The following is a 20,175-nucleotide window of genomic DNA, read 5'->3' on the forward strand; positions in this document are numbered from 1 at the left end:
GCTCTGATGAGCGAAAAAACCGTGCTCTGAGAAATAAAAAGACATGCTCTGACATCCTGGTTAAAAATAGCTAAATCTGTTGCTTTCTCCTCAACGGAGGGATTGGGTGATGAAGTGGTATAACACATGTGCTTTAGATCATAAGGTCTGTCAATGGTTTCACTCCCCAAGCTTGTATGTGACAAGGCATAGGTTTCCCCGGGACCTCAAGTTTCCTCGCACTATTAAGACCCCTACATATGTAGCATATGTTAGTCCTGAAATGACCTAGTTTGTTTACAGTGGACTCTAAACTCCATTTCTCTCTGGATCTACCGTCTAGAACTGAGGATAGTAATCTATGTTTGTCGCAAAATAACCTGTTTGAGTGAATGTTAAACACCTCTCTCTCCTCTCTGTCTTTCTCTCCCTGGGGGGGTTGGATGGCTGAATGGTTAGCGTGCGCGCGCTGTATCATAAAGTCTGTCATTGAGTCGACTGGCGTGGTTTCGAATCCCCGGTTGTACATGGCAAGGAGTAGGGTCGCCTGTCCAACCTTGTGGGTTTTCTCCGGGGCCTCCGGTTTCCGCCCACTGCTAAAGACCCCAACGCGCAAGCGAATTATGTAAATAAAATTAAACCATATGTTATTCCCGAAATGACCTAGTTTGTGTCGAGTGGACGTTAAACCCTATTTCTCTCTCTCTCTTTCTCTCCCTGTCTCTGTCTTTCTCTCCCTGTCTCTTTTTTTCCACCTGTCTCCTCTCTCCATGTGTACCCTTTCTCCATCTTCGCCTCTCTTACTCCAGCTCCCTTATCCCCTATGTTTCTCTCGCCCTCTATCCCACTGTCTCTCTCTCCCACACCTATATCTCAGAACACCTGATATCACTTTGTAATGATTAAGGAAGTACACTAACAGAAATGAATTGAAATGAAATTGGGGCTGATGTCCTACTGTTCTGCTCCAACTGGGATAACAAACACGGGCATATGCCATACAGTGTGCTATAAGTGAAATTTTGCCTGGACAGTGACACTATATCAAATTCCAACTGCCAAGGGATCTTTTATGTGCACCTCAGTTTTTCATCCCATCCGAACAACTAGACAGCTTTTCTTGTCAGGCCCTTCATCCTGCACCCTTGACAAGTGGAAACCACGCCTGAAAATCCCGATGAAAGTGCCCTAAAAGTGGAGATAAACAAAGCAAAACGTAATTTTCTTCAAAATAAAACTTAATCACACAAAGATTAAACATTTGGTCAGTGAACAGAAAAAATAAACAACAAACAACAGTCCAGGACTGGAATCATCAGTTTAATACAGGTAGCACGATCATCTTGGACTGTAATCATCCCTTTAATACAGGTAGCACGATCATCTGGGACTGTAATCATCCCTTTAATACAGGTAGCACGATTGTCTGGGACTGTAATCATCCCTTTAATCCCTTTAATACAGGTAGCAGTAATCTAAATCTTACATAATGCATCATTAACGTTTTGGGGTCAAAATGCCGTTCAAAATGCTATTTCCAAGCAAGTTTCGAAGTTGTAACAGAATCCACCATTATTTCAACTGGATTTGGGTAAATTGTGCTACCGCTTTTCTACCAATTCCCCCATTTTAGTTAACAAAAATTTCAGTTGTCTGACCTTATCAAAGAAAGAGAGAGAAATGGGGTTTAACGTCCACTTGACACAAACTAGGTCATTTCTGGACCAGCATATGGCTCAATTATATTACAATAATTCACTTGCGCGTAGGGGTCTTTAGCAGTGGGAAGACCCATAAGGTTGGACAAGTTACCCTACTCCTTGTCACGTATAACCAGGTAATCGAAACCACACCAGTTGACTCAATGACAGACCTTATGATACAGCGAGCACACGCTAACCATTCGGCCAACCAACCACCCACGATCTTATCAAAGAAAGCCTGATGACTGTCTATAAACCAGTATTATATAATTATAGCTTTAGTAGCAAGAATCAATAGATAGTAATCAGATTATGTTGACAGCTAGAGATCTTTCTCAAATCCAAAATGGAGTAATTTGTCTGAATTAAGAGTAGGACTGTTTAACATGTTCCAGAAGAAGAACTTTATTTATCACAAACAAATGAAATGAAATGTGGTTTAATGTCCTACATTTGTTCACTAACTGGGCTAATGAAAAAGAGAGAAACTGGGTTGAATGTCCACTCGACACAAACTAGGTTATTTTGGGACTAACATATGTTTCAATTTTACTTCAGTGGGAGGGAACCGGAGGACCCGGAGAAAACCGATGAGGTACAAGCAGGTTATCGAAACCACACTATTTCGGGACTAATATATGGTTCAATTTTACTTCAGTGGGCGGAAACCGAAGGACCCGGAGAAAACCCATGAGGTATAAGCAGGTTATCAAAACCACACCATTTCGGGACTAACATTTGGTTCAATTTTACTTCAGTGGGGGGAAACCGGAGGACCCGGAGAAAACCCATGAGGTACAAGCAGGTTATCAAAACCACACCATTTCGGGACTAATATATGTTTCAATTTTACTTCAGTGGGAGGAAACCGGAGGACCCGGAGAAAACCCATGAGGTACAAGCAGGTTATCGAAACCACACTATTTCGGGACTAATATATGGTTCAATTTTACTTCAGTGGGCCTGAAACCGGAGGACCCAGAAAAAACCACACCATTTCGGGACTAACATATGGTTCAATTTTACTTCAGTGGGCGGTGACGGGAGGACCCTGAGAAAACAAGGTCTTGATTATCCATTTTAACGTTTACTTATTAAATGGCACAGGTGTTCTAATTCATTCAATATGACACCCTAGAGACAAAGCCTAGAGATAGTCTAGAGATACAGTCTAGAGATATTCTAGATACACAGCCTAGAGATAGTCTAGAGACACAGCCTAGAGATAATCTAGAGATGGTCTAGAGACAAAGCCTAGAGATAGTCTAGAGACACAGTCTAGAGATGATTATGGGCTTGTCATGTGATTATAAGTCTAAATAATAATTTGAAGTGAAACAAGGACCTGCATTAGGTAGATTTTGTTCTTATATAATGTATCTTTAAAAAGATAAATCAGACATCTTTGAGTGTTGTTCTAAAACAATACGATTAGAACCATGTAAAGAAGTCAGAATAAAAAAATTAAATAAAACACACATTTCGTACATAAATAAAAAATCATTTTCTTAGAGTCAAAAACAATTTATTAACTTATGTAGAATAACAAAGCTACAGCTGTCTAAATGACTCAAATTGTCTGTTATAGGGACCGTCAGAAAATTTCAACACTCGGGTCCAAAAGAATAATCCACGGAACTGGGTGGGTGGGTTGAACAAGGGTTAGGAAATGATAAATTAAATGTCGATTATTTAATATTGCATCATGAACGGATATATATCAACACTATCTCTGTCAGCATGGATGGACAGGTGGATCAAGATGAATCTATGGCTTATTTGTTGGGATACAAGTGTTGAAATTTTGAGATGGTCCCTTATGGTTCATAAAAAGATCAATAGAAGAGCCAAGAACACTCCACACTGCCTTCCCTTTATTATCTGTCAACCCACTAAGAGCCCCTTGCCCCATTCCCATGACCCTAGGCTATTGCCCATTATCATTCGATGTGTGCTCCTAACCCCCAGGCATGTGCATTTGTGCCTATCCCTACATCCGACCCCAGATGTTTGCTCTCTGTCCTCAAATGTGTGCCTTTGTTCTTTATTGGCTTCTAAAGGAAATCCTTGCTAAATACACTGTACCCAGATAATAGAATTTATGTATGGCTATAACCACCACGCTATAAACATGTTGACCATCTATCTTTCATCCTTCTTTATAAATTGTGGGCCATTTGCACACTTATTACCCGTTTAACGTCAACTTATAATATTTGATGTTTTGAAATCTCGCTATGGCAAAATCCCCTAAACGTGAATTGCACTGACCATCTGAGAGAGGGAGAGAGAAATGGGGTTTAACATCCACCCAACACAAACTAGGTCATTTTGGGACTAGCATATGCTGCAATTTTATTCAATAATTCACTTGTGCATAGGGATCTTTAGTAGTGGGAGGAAACCGCTGGACCCCCAAAAAAACCCACGAGGTTAGACAGATAACCCTACACCTTGTTACATACAAGCAGGAGACACGAAACCATGCAACATGACTTATTTGCTTATTTTGATACCCATGGCCATCCATCTATATTCCACAGAATTGTACCCTGTGTGTATTGTGAAGTCATCCTCATATTGCACAAGCAAATGGGTGGATTCGAATTCGGGGGGGGGGGGGGGTTGGGGAGAGAGAGAGGGGGATGAAACAGAAATTGATTTATTTTCGTGTATAAGATTAAAATCAACCAATGTGAAGTAAACAAGCTGATAAACAAACACGTAAATCTGTTAACATATTGATAAACAATAAAATAACACAAACAAAAACAACAGGACAACAGGAACAGGACAACATAATCTCACTTCATTCATCTTACAGAAGATCAGGTATTTATAAATATTTAAAATCAGGATAAGTCTAACAAACTGTACATCGTGACTCCTTACAGTGAAGGATATCGAGTATATTATACACCGTTCTCACTCTTAGACAGATTGCGTACTCGTAGATTCCAACATCAGTGTTACTATAGTGACGCTGTCAGCCCTTCATTTTCAATCCTGAGTTAATTTATATAGATTAAGGAATCCTCGCTAAACAGCTTCACAACAGACTTGTTTTAGAGTAGAGATTATTTAACGTTTCTGGTTGTAATACCCGCCGGTATCATTTTCCTTGGATCTATCAGCCTGTCCAGCTATAGTTACTCTATCAAGGGGGTGTTGCCGTTTCTCGTATCCAGTTAATATATATATATATATATATATATTTCTCACAGCACATCCATCAGCACACCAACTGCACACGCACATGCACACACACTGAGATTGTCTTATAACCAGTAGCTTCTGAAATCCAATCTAAATCATTGCTCTGTTCAGCCATAAGTAGTGATGGGTGTTGTACATGAGGCAGGGTATGTTTAATATTTCTAGAACACATGATACCACTCACTAATTCGGGCAGTTCACACAACTTTTTCTATAAATTTTTAATTTTAAAAGAGAGATTTTTGTTAAAAAAAATTTTCTATTAGATCTAAGCAAATGTACTGGTGCAACTATTTACAAAAATGGAAATTAAAAGATAATTTTTTTTATAAAAAGGTTGTTCGTTCATCATCCACAGATAATAATCTCTGTAATGAAGGTTTTTGTTTTTGAGTTTGTGGAGATTTGTTTTCTGGGTTAAGGGGAGACGATTCACAAGAACCTTCAGGATGCGGAGATACATTGTCAGATTGCCCCCTGATGGTATTAGTCAACGGTTGTTTATCTAGGTTAGTACCATTGTCTGTTTCCATAGAAACATTTGAGGGAATCATTATGACACCTGTTTTCTCATTGGAATGTTTGTCATTATTTATTACACCTGAACCAATCGAATCTTGTGTTACAACTGTGTTTGGACACATGGAAACCACTTCCTTTGAATTGTCCTGAGGAGGGGATGGAGTCAGATTGTTAACCATAATGTTTCTCGCCGGAATACAAAACATGGAACCATTTTTATATTCCGATTGATTGCCGTAGCTGTACGGCGAACTTCCATTTGTGGATAAACTCTCATCTGATTGGGTTAATCCAAAGTTTGAATATTCGACCGTTTCTGGAGTAGGAAGTTCCTCTACTATGGGGGATACACTACTTAAAGGAAATTGTTTAACATTGTTTTGTAGAGTGCTCTCCCCTGCTCTTGTAAGGGGAATAACTGTGTCACAGACACCATCATCTTTGTCGAAACCAGACATTGCTCGCACAAGGCCCGTGGGCCTACCTGCACCTGAATTACCGTGCAACAAACCGTAACGTTTGTCAGTATGATCAAAGCTTGAGTTTGCGCGAAGTAGTCCCTGTTTTCCAGCTTCTGTTACATCCTGGTCAAATGTCCAACCACGTGTTGTTTCTAGCTTGATGCCGTTGTTTGGGTTATTTTTAAGGGATGGTTCCCGTTCTATTAAAGGCTGATTATCGGCAGGCTTTGGTTCATCTTTTACAACTTCTTTGATCGTATCAACGCTTGGTTCCTAAAATAAGATATAAAGAAAAATATGATTAAATTAATATATTGATTTCATTTACATTTAATCAGGCATCACAGTGGGTCACAGAAGTCCCAGGGCTTAATCCTGGTTTTGATCGAGAAAGTTTCTTAGGATTCACCTGATTCACCTGATTCACCGGAGACAAAATAATTGATCGATTTGATATACATTTAATTTCATTACAAATTGCAATCATCTTTATTGTCTCAATATATCGGTGGTCGTGGTGTATGGAAGACCAAACAGCTCTTTATTCAGTGTTCTTAATTCTTAGTTCTTAATTCATATGTCTTCATTTCTTGTTGTATTTCGACATTTGTACACTAAAATTAACATTTGTATCTTATTATACAAATGTCGAAATATGACAACAAATGAGGAAATAAGGACTAAGAACACTGAATAAAGAGCTGTTTGGTCTTTCATACTGGTGGATCATCTTTATTGTCTCAAGATATCGGGGGTCAGAGTGGCTCAGTGATTAAGGTGCTGGCTCACTGGCATGGGAGGTCCCAGGCTCAATCTCCGTTTTAACATGAAAAAGATTCCTTAATAGTTCGAAATATTACTGAAGTTCCAGCAAGAATTTTCCTCATAACACACTGCAAGCCCATCTTCATTAGATGGTTTGCTGCTTAAAAGTAGGACATTCATTCATTCATTCATTCATTCACCCACTCACTCATTCACTCACTCACTCATCCTGCTCCTGGCTGGTTTGGTGCTGAAAAGTAGGACATTCATTCATTCAATCACTCACTCATCATTCCCTCGCTCCTCCATTCTGGTCTGTTCATTCATTCATTCTTTCTTTTATTCTTGATCATTTCTGTGTTAACCAGCAACTAGAAGGTAATAAAATATTCTATTGGATGAAAGACTTGAGGGGTTTTATATTTTATCTCACTTGACATTTGTAGAATATTTATCAGTTTTCAAGACAGTATTTTAAAAATTAGCTTGATAAAGGAAGAAACACGAAACAATCAGATCATTCTGGAGAATATTGGAATCTCATAATTTCTATATCCAGTCATGTTTTATCAGAAAAAAACGTTCCTTTTCTTGGTCAATAAATCATTGTATCTCATTAAAGATGCCTTCCCACGTACAAACTGTGTGATTTGATGATATATTTGGACTAAAAACATATTCAAACTAATTAATCTATCAAAACTTTGCTTCAAATCCCTCTTAAAACTTTGTATACAAGGGGGGATACTGCAAGCTATAAATAAATTGATCTTAGAGGCCATGTCTGTCAATTTGCTTCAGTGAGGGAGAGTCCATTTTTCAGAATGTATTTATCATTACTTACTGTCCATTTACCATACATATTGAGGGCTAAGTAAATTCTTAATTATTTTCTGTCAACTTGTTTATGTGCCGTTTAATTGCAAAGTCTTTTGTACGTTGACAGCCCTTAATGTTCCCAAAACCGCCTAACCATCTGATCAAGAAATAACAACCGCTCCCTCAGTCAAGCTAGTACACAATAAATCTCATTGTATCTCATTATGGTATATATTGTTTTCAAAGAGAATAAATTATTTTATTATTTCCGGAGGTCAAAGGTCAACCCATACAGAAATCAACTGTTTCTGAGATTAAAGGACCACTCATTCAGAAATCAATTGTTATGTTTCGAAAGATTAAATTAAGTCTGAATAGTCGGTTCCATCCTCGTCCATCCGCACCTGTTTATGTTGCCAGGCAATAAAACATATGCCACTAACCACAGTAACATAATCTTATCAGTCTATAAAATATGTTTCTTTAAAAGGGGCATTATGGGAGATTAAATAAAGAGTTGACATTTCGCGTTATGATAGTTAAAAAATAGATCATGTAAATAGAATATGCTGAAAATATCAGTCAAATTGCTCCACTCTGCACCGAGATATTAGCTTTTGAATTTTAGGATGGCCTCGATCATCATTACTAAAGTTGGTACGATAAAAAACAATGTCTCAATTATTCATTTTTAAAAAATGTATTCCAATCTGCTAAATATCGCAGGCTAGGGATGGCATCGAGAGTTGATTATGGTCTGGATAAGTTAATTAATAGTTTATATAACATTTCAGGCCTAAAGAAAGACCTGCAATAGGCAGATTTAGATCTTGCATAATGTATGTTTAACGAACTATAAATACAAACAGATGGAATAGCCTCATTGTTCTCTAAATGTCTTCATTTTTGTATAAAAGAAAAGTTTTAAATCAATAAATAACATTCATTCAATATTCACATTTCTTAGAAAAATATAATATGCTATTTATACAAAAAGAATTTAAAAAAGAAAAATTCCATTATTGAAGATAATTTACTCACAAAATATCAGTAATTGAATTATAAAACATTAAATTCTGGTTTGTATTAAAGAAGTGAATAATCTTACGCAAGAATAAATTGATTTTTGATTATTACATTCTTTCTTATCTTCATTCAGTTCTGTTTTATTTTATCCAAGACATTTTTAAAGATTTATTTTGTTCAAGTGGTATTCAATAAACAAGTTGGTTGTGTAGCTTGACAGAGAGAGAGAGAGAGAGAGAGAGAGAGAGAAATGGGGTTTAACGTCCACTCGACACAAACTAGGTCATTTTGGGACTAACATATGGTTTAATTTTATTTCAATAATTTGCTTGCGCGTAGGGGTCTTTAGTAGTGGGAGGAAACCGGAGGACCCGGAGAAAACCCACGAGGTTGGACAGGAGACCCTACTCCTTGTCACATACAACCGGGGGCTATTAGAAGCATAAAACAACCAAACAAAATATAGATCTGTATTTTAATCAGATTGGGAATAAATCTATTAACTCTGTTAGGTGAATTAATTAATAAGGATTATATAGGCGAATACTTTAAACACATTCCAACTGATATTTATTTAAGCCTGACCGCAAAAATCTATTAACTTAATCAGTTGAATCGATCTATAAGGATTATGTATTTAATACCAAATTAAATATATACATATGGTTTTGAAAATAAAACTTTTCATGCTAAAAAGGGGAAGAGAGAGAAATGGGGTTTAACGTCCACTCGACACAAACTAGGTAATTACGGGACTAACACATGGTTCAATTTTATTTCAATAATTCGCTTGCGCGTAGGGGTCTTTAGCAGTGGGAGGAAACCGGAGGACCCGGAGAAAACCCACGAGGTTGGATGCTAAAAAGGTGCAAATTTGTCTTTGAGTATGTTTTGTCTGGGGGTACAATTTGTCTTGGGGTATGCTTTGTCTTGGGTATTTGTCGTAGGGTTTGAATTGTCTTTGGGGGTATGCTTTGTCTTGGGTTTGATTTCGCTTGAGATATGATTTGGCTTGAGGTATGAATTGTCTTCGGCTTGGGTATGATTTGTCTTGGAGTACGATTTGTCTTGAGGTACAATTTGTCTTGGGATACGATTTGTCTGGGGGTATGATTTATCTTGGGGTGCGATATGTCTTGGGCTTGGGTACAATTTGTCTTGGGGTATAATTTGTCTTGGGTATGATTTGTCTTGGGTACGATTTGTCTTGGGGTATGATTTGTCTTTGGGTATAACTTATCTTGGCGTATGATTTGTCTTGGGTATGTTTTGTCTTCATGTATGTTTTATCTTGTTGGTACAATTTGTCTTGGGTATGTTTTGTCTAGGGGTATAATTTGTCTTCTGGTATGATTTGCCTTGATGTATTATTTGTCTTGGGTATGATTTGTCTTTGGGTGTGATTTGTCTTGATGTATAATTTGCCTTGATGTATTATTTGTCTTGGGTACGATTGGTCTTCATGTATAATTTGTATTGGGGTACAATTTGTCTTGGGGTATGATTTGTCTTAAGAACGATTGGTCTTGGGGTACAATTTGTCTTGGGTATGATTTGACTTGGGGTATGATTTTTCATATAGACAAATATCAGACTACATTGAATAATCACATCACATTTCAATTGTCAGAACAGGTGACCAATTCAATATGGCATTATTATTATTGTGCGGTCAAAATGGAAGAAGTTGGTCACAAATTCTTTTATCAAGCGGCCATGACTGGCATATACGGCTAACCAGTAACCCATGGTAACGACGCAGTGAAAATTTAAGCAATTAACGAAAGAATAATTTTACCATTATTTTTGGATCTTCATCAATATAGTCTAGTGATTGGTTGGAAAGTTTTGATGGTAATATGGTTGTCGTGGTGATAGGATTAACGGTAAGAAGTGGTTTAGTATCAGGTAAAGTACGGGAACCATTGGAGCTTATTTTACCCGAGCTGTTCACCTTCGGCATTCGTACTGTATAACTACCCTGAAAGACAGAAAAATATTCGTCATTATTATCATCTCAAGTTCTCATCACAGGAACAAACATACATTAATTTTCCAATTACTCATCCTATTTCTTAAACATACATTCATCTAGTAAGTCACGTTTTTCTTATTTTAAGAAAACAAAGGAAAATGTAATGAATGAATACTAAACCCCAGCTTATCCATTGATTTGACTATTGAATTACTAGGTTTTTCTGTGGCATACTAGGCAAATGAAGGAAGTTGCTAGGTTGTGTCATGGGTGTAACTGCTTACAAAATCAAAAGATTGGAATATCTAGTACAACAACAGGAAGCACATACCCTAGTAACTACAAATTTGGTCCAAATTCAATTTTTGATAAAAAAGTGAGTTACTAGGTCTTGACATTTGACGGGAGATTATGCAAGAGCTAAATCTGCCTATTGGAAGTCTTTATATAGGCTTGAAATATTATATAAACTATTAATTAGACTTTTATTAACATGACAAAAACATAATCAACTCTCGATGCCATCGGATATCTGCGATATTAAGTAGATTAGAACGGTTCAGCCATATTTTGATTGAATTTATAAATGGAGAAGGGAGGCCAATCTTCGAACAACCAGTGCGGTGGTTACAATTAATGCACCATCGTGTCAAACCTTTAAAAGCTAATATCTTCGCTCGCAATGGAGCAATTTGAACGAAATTTTCAATACATTCATTTTGCATTATCTATTTTCGAACTATTATAGCAAGAATGGCCGACTCTTTATCTAAATCTTACATAGTGTATGTTTTAAGTACAAATAATATACTGTACAAGGCTGGACATTACCATCAGGGTTGTCTGCCTAACCTCCTGGGTTACATAGGTTCTCTGATTTCCTACAATCAACAGAATTATTGGCGGTAATACTGCAATCTGTTCAGTTGACTCCCTTCAACATGTGGCGTCAATGGCACATGCATTGTTTAGACAAGACATAACTTGTTCGGGCAGAATGGGGTCTTTTACTCATTTTACACTAGATAGGAAATATTTTTTACCTACATATACTTCAAACACCTTTATTTATTTTTCTAAAGCTTAAAAAAATTGTGGTAATACTGCTGTTCAGGCAAGATTCCCCCATAGTACACTACATGGTGTGTGTTCATCTCCATTAGCTCAGTTGATGTAGACAAGTAGAATGTTAAATTCCAGGATTGTTTTAAAATCTTTGATATACCTGACCCCGAGTTCACAAGGATTCTCAGTCTTAAGCTGAGAATTTACTCAAACTTGTTCACCTTATTTACACTAAAATATAGCCCTTTATAAAACTTGTGTTGTTTTAATGTATCAAATACATCAATAAGAAACTATATGCAAAGTTTTGTGTTTCTGCATCAAAGATATTTCTCATAAACAGTGATTGAAAGTTGAATAAATTCTCAACTTAAGTCTGAGAAAGCTTTATAAACTCGGGATCATTTAATCGGTTTGTCTAAATTTTGATATTTAAAAAGAAAACTGGCAGTTACATTCTGGCTCTTCAAAATAATCCTATCATGTGAGGAATTTAACTAGAACCGTTTTTCTGAACCATCTCTGGAATTACTTCACAAAATCACTAAAGGGTTCCATTATATCAGCATCTTCAACTAATAAACGGATATCCCCCTTCGGAGGAATTTATTAGGAATTCTAATCACAGCCTGTCATCTGAAGGGTCATCGTGCACCAAATATATAATTACGAACAGACAATCCACTCGGAACAAGTAGTTGTGTTGTTTGAGAACAGGTCAAGACTACTGATTGACATGATGGGTTATATATCCTAAAGCATAGTTATAACACTGTGCGTCTTTCAGGGAATATAGCTCCTCAATGAGTGTTCTCTAAGTATCAGAAATGAATACAGATTCTTGGAATGGATCTTCAACACTTAATTTCGAGAGCAAATAATTAACAGCAACAATTTAACAACTTATAATTTCCTATGTATCGGACCTCCAACTAGTATGTATATAGGTTCCATAAGCTGGTCTCTCCAACTAATGAATCATCTTACATACATTTGTCTATTTATACAAATTAGTTACTTAGAAAGTGTTGACATAAACATATAATTATTGAAGGGTTAAGACATTAATGAATATTAAAATATAGATTTGAAATTTAAAACAGAATTAAAAAGTGATAAAATAACATATGACCTAGACATCGGTTATAGTTATATTATCAAGTATGGTTGTTTCCACTACAGCTGTGTATTTAACACTAATTTCTTCCACGTGCACGTAAAAGATCCCTTGGCAGTTGGAATTCGATATAAGAGTAGGCGACAGTGCCGCTGCCCAGGCAAAATTTCCCTCATAGCACACTGTATGGCGTATGCCCGTCTTCATTAGCCCACCCGGAGCAGAACAGTAGAACGTTAAACACCATTTCATTTCATTTCTCCACATTCATTCAATATCAAATCTTTGTTTAAAAATTTGTAAAAATTGTTTAAAATCACCCAAAATTATCTAATTTGTACTTGTATCCAGTTTAAAGCTGACCATTCACAAGGATTTAATTTCTCGATCACTGTTAAAAAAATAAACAACCCAATTGATTATTGATGTATAAACAGTGGTCAGGAAATTAAATACTTATTATCAAAATTAATCAGTCAGCTTTAAACTGGACATAAGTACAAATTAGATGATTCGTGGTGATTTTAAATGTTTTTTTCTGAATTTAAACACAGATTTGATATTAAACGAATGTGAAAGAAATTAGTGCTAGATACACAAGATTAAATGATACCCGGGTTACAGTGTAAACTGATTGTTGTAGTTAAAATGAAGTATTTGTTGACATAAACATTCATTGTTCTCTTGTTGATGATTGATGTTAGCGTTCTTATGTTCTGCTCATTAAACTCTGTCTGTGTCTGCTATTTGATACCTGTCCCCTATTTGGTACCTGTCCCCTATTTGATACCTGTCCGCTATTTGATACCTGCCGCCATTTGATATCTTTGTCTGATATTTGATACCTGTTAATGTGTGTCCGATATTTGACACATGTTAATTTGATATCTTTGTTCGATATTTGATATCATTTCCAATATTTGATATCATTTCCAATATTTGATATCGTTGTCCAATATTTGATACCTGCGTCCTATTTGATACCTGTTAATGTGATATCTTTTTTCGCTATTAATACCTGTTAAGAAAATACAATGACCTACCTTAGGACTGGCTTTACTATGACTAGAATCACGAGATGGGCTGTTATTATTGGCCAGTGTAAAACTACAACTTCTAAACGTCTGACGGCGCTGTAATTGTTGTTCAGCTTGTATTCGCTTTACATAATTCCTACAATAAAATATCATATCATTAAATAAACAAAGCTGAATATTCAGTATCTTCATTATCTCATGGGGGGGGGAGGGGATGGCAAATGGTTAGCACATGCGCTCCGTATCGTAAGGTCTGTCGTTGAGTCAACTGGCATGGTTTCGAATCCCCGGTTGTACGTGGCAGCTAAATACCCCTAAGCGGAAGCGATTTATTGAAATAAAATTAAACCATATGTTGGTCCCAAAATGACCTAGTTTGTGTGGAGTGGACGTTAAACCCCATTTCTCTCTCTCTCTCTCTCTCATTACATCATTAAATAATTATTCAGAAAGCTGAAATTATACAGCCAGGCCTTTCATCCATAATGTCTGGTAGGACCACCATCATGTTATATAGGCCTATCATCCGTTACATCATGGTGTCCCCTGGTCAGTGGTGCAGGACGAAGGGCCTGACAAGGGACAGTGTCTAGTCATTCAGATGGGATGAAAAACCAAGGTCCTGTGTACACATTGGCGTACGTCCTACAAATAAAAGAACCCTTGACGGATGGAATTCAAAATATGAGTAGACCATATAGTGCCGATGTTTGGGCAAAATTTCCCCTCATATCACACTGTATGGTGTATACCTAATTTTGTTAGTCGAGTCAGTGCAGTAGATTTCATCAGCTATGTGTCTACAGTCTACCATTGTTATGCCACGTAAGTCTACCATATGTTATGCCATGTAAGTCTACCATATGTTATGCCATGTAAGTCTACTATATGTTATGCCATGTAAGTCTACCATGTGCTATGTAATGTGTGTCTACCATGTGTTATGTAAATCTACCATGTGTTATGTCATGTAAGTCTACTATGCGTTATGTCATGGAAGTCTACTATATGTTATGTCATGTAAATCTACCATGTGTTATGTAATGTACCTCTACCACATGTCATGTCATCGTCATGTAAATCTACTATGTGTTATGTCATGTAAGTCTACCATCCATCACTATGTTCTATGTCACGTAGATGAAATTCAACAGGTAGTCAAAATGTAAAAATCAGGCACAATCGAAATGATCCTAATATCCACATGATTTAGTTCAGGACATTTTATACATGTTAAGGTTTTTTTTCTAAATCCTTTAAATTTTGACCTTAAGCCATGATCTCATCACTTATAATCATCTGTCTTTCACTGATTATCTGTAAAAATAATCTATTTACATGACAGGGGAGTTAACAGAGGATTGACAACAGCTCTAAGAGATCTCACTTAAAACCATTACACTGTACCGTTAATACCAAATAGATTCTCATTTATTAAGTATATGACATGATGTAGAAGGCTTGTATCAGGGATTAGACCAGATTAGAGTGTATTAACACTTAATCCATAGAGACATTAAAGTTCCATTAGATGGTATTAATGTTTAGAGAACTAAACTATAAATAACTCCAACAATCATCAACAAGATTAATCTAGTTTTTACATGATATGAGCTACTATTGGTTACTTCATAGATTCTACAACATTTCTAAATTCTTTTAATCTTTTACAACTTAACATTGAGATCACGAAGTGGTTAGTGCTAAGTAATAAGGCCAACTCAATTTTGTTTCATAGGTCACAAATGTAAACAGGGCTAGCACTAATCCTAACCCTAACCCTAACCCTGGACTTAGCCCCAATGCTTACCTTACCCTAACCTACAATCTCTTCAACAATCACGTGCCTTAACCTTAGTTACATTTCAACGACCTTGACAAAAATTGAGCTGGCCTTAAATAGTTTTAGCCATCACAAAACAGACAACCTTGGAAAAAATTAGGTCAATCTTCAGATTTCCATTAAAGTCTCTGAATGTAATTTGAATTTTTCGGAAAATATAAAATTGTCCCTAATTAAGAAAACAAATTAGAAATATCAATGACAGATCATCTTTCATCATGGGATTCAAGCAGATTAATAAGAGGCCCATGAAATGAAATGGGGTTTAATGTCCTACTGTATTGCTCCAAACTGGGCTAATGAAGATGGGCATATGCCATATAGTGTGCTATAGGGCAATTTTGCCCGGACAGCGGCTCTACGGCCTACTCATATATCGAATTCCAACTGTCAAGGATCTTTTACGTGCACGTCAATGTGTAAACGGGACCTCGGTTTTTCGTCCCATCAGTACGACTAGACAGCTGTCCTTGTCAGGCCCTCCGTCCTGCATCACTGACAAGGGGGTACCACGCTGGAAAATCTGAATGAACATTCTCAGCCAATTCAGGGATCGAACACCCGATCTCCAGGCTAGCAAGCCAGTTTCTTACCCACTTAGCCACCGTGATCCCCCCAACACTTACAGCGGATACTGCATGTTTGACCACAGGCATACCAGTTGATTTTTCTTGAGGGGGCAGGGTATCTTTTGTTGCCCAAAAAATATGATGGCACGCCCAAAAAATGAACCTATATAACATTACCAGATAGCACCCGATCAGCAAGTAGAACCTATATAACATTACCAGATAGCACCCGATCGGCAAGTAGGACCTATATATAACATTACCAGATAGCACCCGATCAGCAAGTAGAACCTATATAACTTTACCAGATAGCACCCAATCGGCAAGTAGAACTGATAGCAAGTAGAACCAAGAGTGCCCGATCGGCAAGTAGAACCAATAGACCTGCAGTTTGAGTTTAAGAGACTAGACACCCTGAATCAAAATCAGAATTAATGTGTGATTTTCTGAAACTCTGAACTCTGGTTGGGCATGAAATCCCCCCACCCAATAGTCCATAAAAGTCCCAGATTTCAGGCACTTCATTTTACGGGATGGAATAATTTTCATTTTTCCTTTTATATCCACTAAAATCTTATTTATTTCATTTTTTGGCCAGCCTGAAAAAGTTTGATGATTGCCTGAAAAAAATTGTTTTGACCGACTTGTTCGGCTATGTGTTTGAAATGTTTCTGAATACTGAACAGAAGAAATTATGGATCTGTTTTGGACTGACATTCCTTTTATATATTCAACTTCGGCACTATAGTTTGCAAGACTTTAAAGAGAGAGAGAGAGAAATGGGGTTTAACATCCACTCGACACAAACTAGGTCATTTCGGGACTAACACATGGTTTAATTTTTATTTCAATAATTCGCTTGCGCGTAGGGGTCTTTAGCAGTGGGAGGGAACCGGAGAACCTGGAGAAATCCCACGAGGTTGGACAGGCGAACCTACTCCTTGTCACGTACAACCGGGGATTTGACACCACGCCAGTTGACTCAATGACAGACCTTATGATACAACACACTTTGAAGAGATGACCCAATATTTTTCAATAATTTGCTTGACTAGGGGTATTTAGCAGTGGAAGTACAAAGAGAAAACCTTTGAGGGTTTAGGCAGGTTACCCTACCTACCCCTTGTGTCACATACAAGTTTGGGATTGAAACCATAGCACTTGATTCTGTGACAGACCATATGATCTAAAGTGTACACTTTATACCATTCAGCCAGCCCCCCCCCCCACACACACACACGCGCACACCCCTCTGGAAAACCTACAAGTTTCAACAGGCTACACTACTCCTTGTCACATACAACCTTTCGATCAAAACCACATCACTTTACTCGATGATCGACCAACTCGGTGGAAACTTTATTCCATGTATAATGGAAGTTTCAATGGGCTACCCTACTCCTTGCCACATACAAGCTTTCAATCAAAACCACAACACTTTACTCGATGACAGACCAACCCGGTGGAAACATTATTCCATGTACAATGGTGATTGTATTCCATGTAAGTGGTGGTCGTATTTTTCGACAACTATCCTCTTATGAATATCAAGCACAAAGGAGAATCTAGTACATCATTAGGTCTAGGATGTATCCTGAAACCACTCACTTTAATGGTTAGATCTAATTAATAAGGCCAACTTCTAGTTTGGTCAAAGGTCACGAGATGTAAACAGGGCTTTAATGCTTAGATCTATTTGATAAGGTCAACTTAAAGGTTATGAGATGTAAACAGAGCTAGCACTGATCCCAACCCTAACCCTGGACCTAGCTCAAATGATTACCCTAACCCTAACCTACAATCTCGCCAACAATCACGTGCCCTAACCTTATTTGCATCTTAGCGACATTGACGAAAATTGAGCTGGCCTTAAATAGATTTAGTCCACTTTAATCTTGTTTAACGATAGTAACGAGACCCTTGAGTATTAAACCATTTGGCACAATATCATTGTTCTTAAGGTGTAATAAATCAGTGATTCATGTTGCATATTATTGTTAACACCATCGTTCGTTGGTTCCTGGAGTTTTACGTCTACTTCCACCAAGGGTGATATCGTAGACAGTGTTAGCATAGAATTTAAACTCAGACATCTTGCAGACGGAAAAGTTGAGCCATAAAGTAGGAGTTGGAGGGGACGTCGGAGAGAGTGAATTGGTTGAAAGAAGGGAGGCAAGAAAAGTGGGAAGTTGGAGAAGATAGAGAGGATAGGAGAGAGGAGTTTTGAGAAGGTGGGAGAGGAGAGACGAAAGTTGGAGAAGGAATAGATGGGAGGAATGGGAGAACATGGAGGAAGGGAAGATGCATGTAGGAGAGGGATGTTTAAAGAAAAAAGAGGGGGGGGTAGGGAAGTTAAAGAATGAAGAGAGCGGAGAGGGGGGGGGGAGAGGAAATGGAAAGGAGGGGGTGAGATAAAGAAGTTGGTGGATGGAGGATAGGAGAGAGGGAGATGTTGGAGAAGTTGGGAAAGAGGTAGATCTTGGAGAAGGTGGGGTAGGGGGAGATGTTGGAGAAGGTGGGACGGAGGTAGATCTTGGAGAAGAAAGGGAGGGGAGGAAAGGGACAGATGATGGAGAAGGTAGGGAGAGAGGGAGATATTGGAGAAGGAAGGGAGGAAAGTGGGAAGTTGGAGAAGATAGGTAAGGGAGGAGGAAGTCAGGGGAGGGAGGGAGAAGACTAGAAGCTGTAAGATATATATAATCGTACCTGATTCTCATTATAGCAGCTACGAAGAAGAATGTACCAATAATAGCTGAACAGGTGGAGATAACTACCACTTGTGTTCGACTTAAACCAACTGAAAATAGACAAACATATATACAGTTAAATAAATATTTATATCTAAAAATTTCAATATAATAACATGAAATAGGGTTTAAAGTTACAATTTCATATTTTCTAAGAAAGTCAAAACATAATTATTTCTATGTCTTTTGCTCAATAGGTTGTCAACTCACTATTATACGATCATAGGTTATCTTTCTCACACTTAAAAATCTTCACTCCAGAAATAATAACACAATTATCTCCCAATTACCTCCCTTGTTTTCTATTCTCCACCATGGAGTAGCTATCTTCAAACATTTGAATTTGAAGTTGAAAATGATATTTTTGCCAATTTCTCAACTGGCAATAGTGAATTATAGGATTATTCTTTAACAAGGTAGGACTGTTTATAGATACCATCTATTTTAGGGCTTTATTTTAATACATTTTAAAAATATAACTTAAAAATATTAAATTGTAACTTTAACGTCCTACTTTTCTGCTCCATCCAGGCTAATGAAGACAGACTGTGTGCAACCGAGACGGCCTACACTTGTTTTAATTTCCATTCGTACAAAATAACCTTGACTTACTTCACAGACATAGGGATACAGCAGTCGTGGATCCAGAGGGGCGGTTTGGGGGTACGAGCCTCCCACCCCCGGCTGGAGCTGTTATGGGGATTTCTCCCCCAGAAAATATGAAAGTTTAAAGATGATTTCCGTGATGTTTATTGGGACTAAGCTCATAAAAAGTGTTGTTTTACAATTTCAAGCAAGGAAATCATCTTTAAACTTTCAAATTTTCAGAGGGAGGAACTCCCATAACAGCTCCCGCACCTCGATCATTTTTCTGCAAACGCAGCGGGTGTAAGATCCATCGCCCATCCAATCCCACCTTTAAACTGAGTGATAGAAAGTAAGCTGACAGTGGTCATAGTATCATTAAAGTTTAATGTGTCACGAAGTCTGGTTAGGTGGTAAAACATACAACTAATATACAACACATCTTATATTAGGTGTTATTTTGACACAGCAGTGGTATATGTAGATACAATAGCTTTGTTGGTGTGAAGAGTAAAATATTTATAAACAGGTATAAGGGTATAAATTTCGCGTGGATGAACAGGGGCCTGTTTCACCAAATTTTAACTAAGATAAAATCCAACTTTTAGTCATTTGATTGGATAATTTTTAGTTGATTTTAGTGCTTAGCCAATCAAAATTGAAGTATCTACTAAAATTTGGATTTTATTTTTAGTTAAGATATCGTGAAACAGGCCCCTGGTGGATACAGGATCATACCCATTCAA

At 37.4% G+C, this 20,175-nt stretch overlaps 1 protein-coding gene across 4 annotated transcripts in view; it reads right to left on the reverse strand.

The window, feature by feature from the left end:
- Positions 1-4,395: 4,395 nt before the first annotated feature.
- LOC126827910 (uncharacterized) overlaps positions 4,396-20,175 on the reverse strand; it is a 93,758-nt gene continuing 77,978 nt past the window's right edge. For all 4 annotated transcript variants that reach the window (XM_050557487.2, XM_050557488.2, XM_050557486.2 and 1 more), the window contains exons 3-6: positions 18,804-18,894; positions 13,692-13,821; positions 10,290-10,472; positions 4,396-6,154 (exon numbers count right to left, since the gene is read on the reverse strand). In XM_050557487.2, coding sequence (XP_050413444.1) covers positions 5,225-6,154; positions 10,290-10,472; positions 13,692-13,821; positions 18,804-18,894 — 1,334 coding nt within the window. In that variant the 3' untranslated portion in view covers positions 4,396-5,224. The remainder of the gene's footprint in view (positions 6,155-10,289; positions 10,473-13,691; positions 13,822-18,803; positions 18,895-20,175) is intronic.

Source organism: Patella vulgata, chromosome 7 (assembly GCF_932274485.2).
Source record: "Patella vulgata chromosome 7, xgPatVulg1.2, whole genome shotgun sequence".
Classification (NCBI taxonomy): domain Eukaryota; kingdom Metazoa; phylum Mollusca; class Gastropoda; family Patellidae; genus Patella; species Patella vulgata.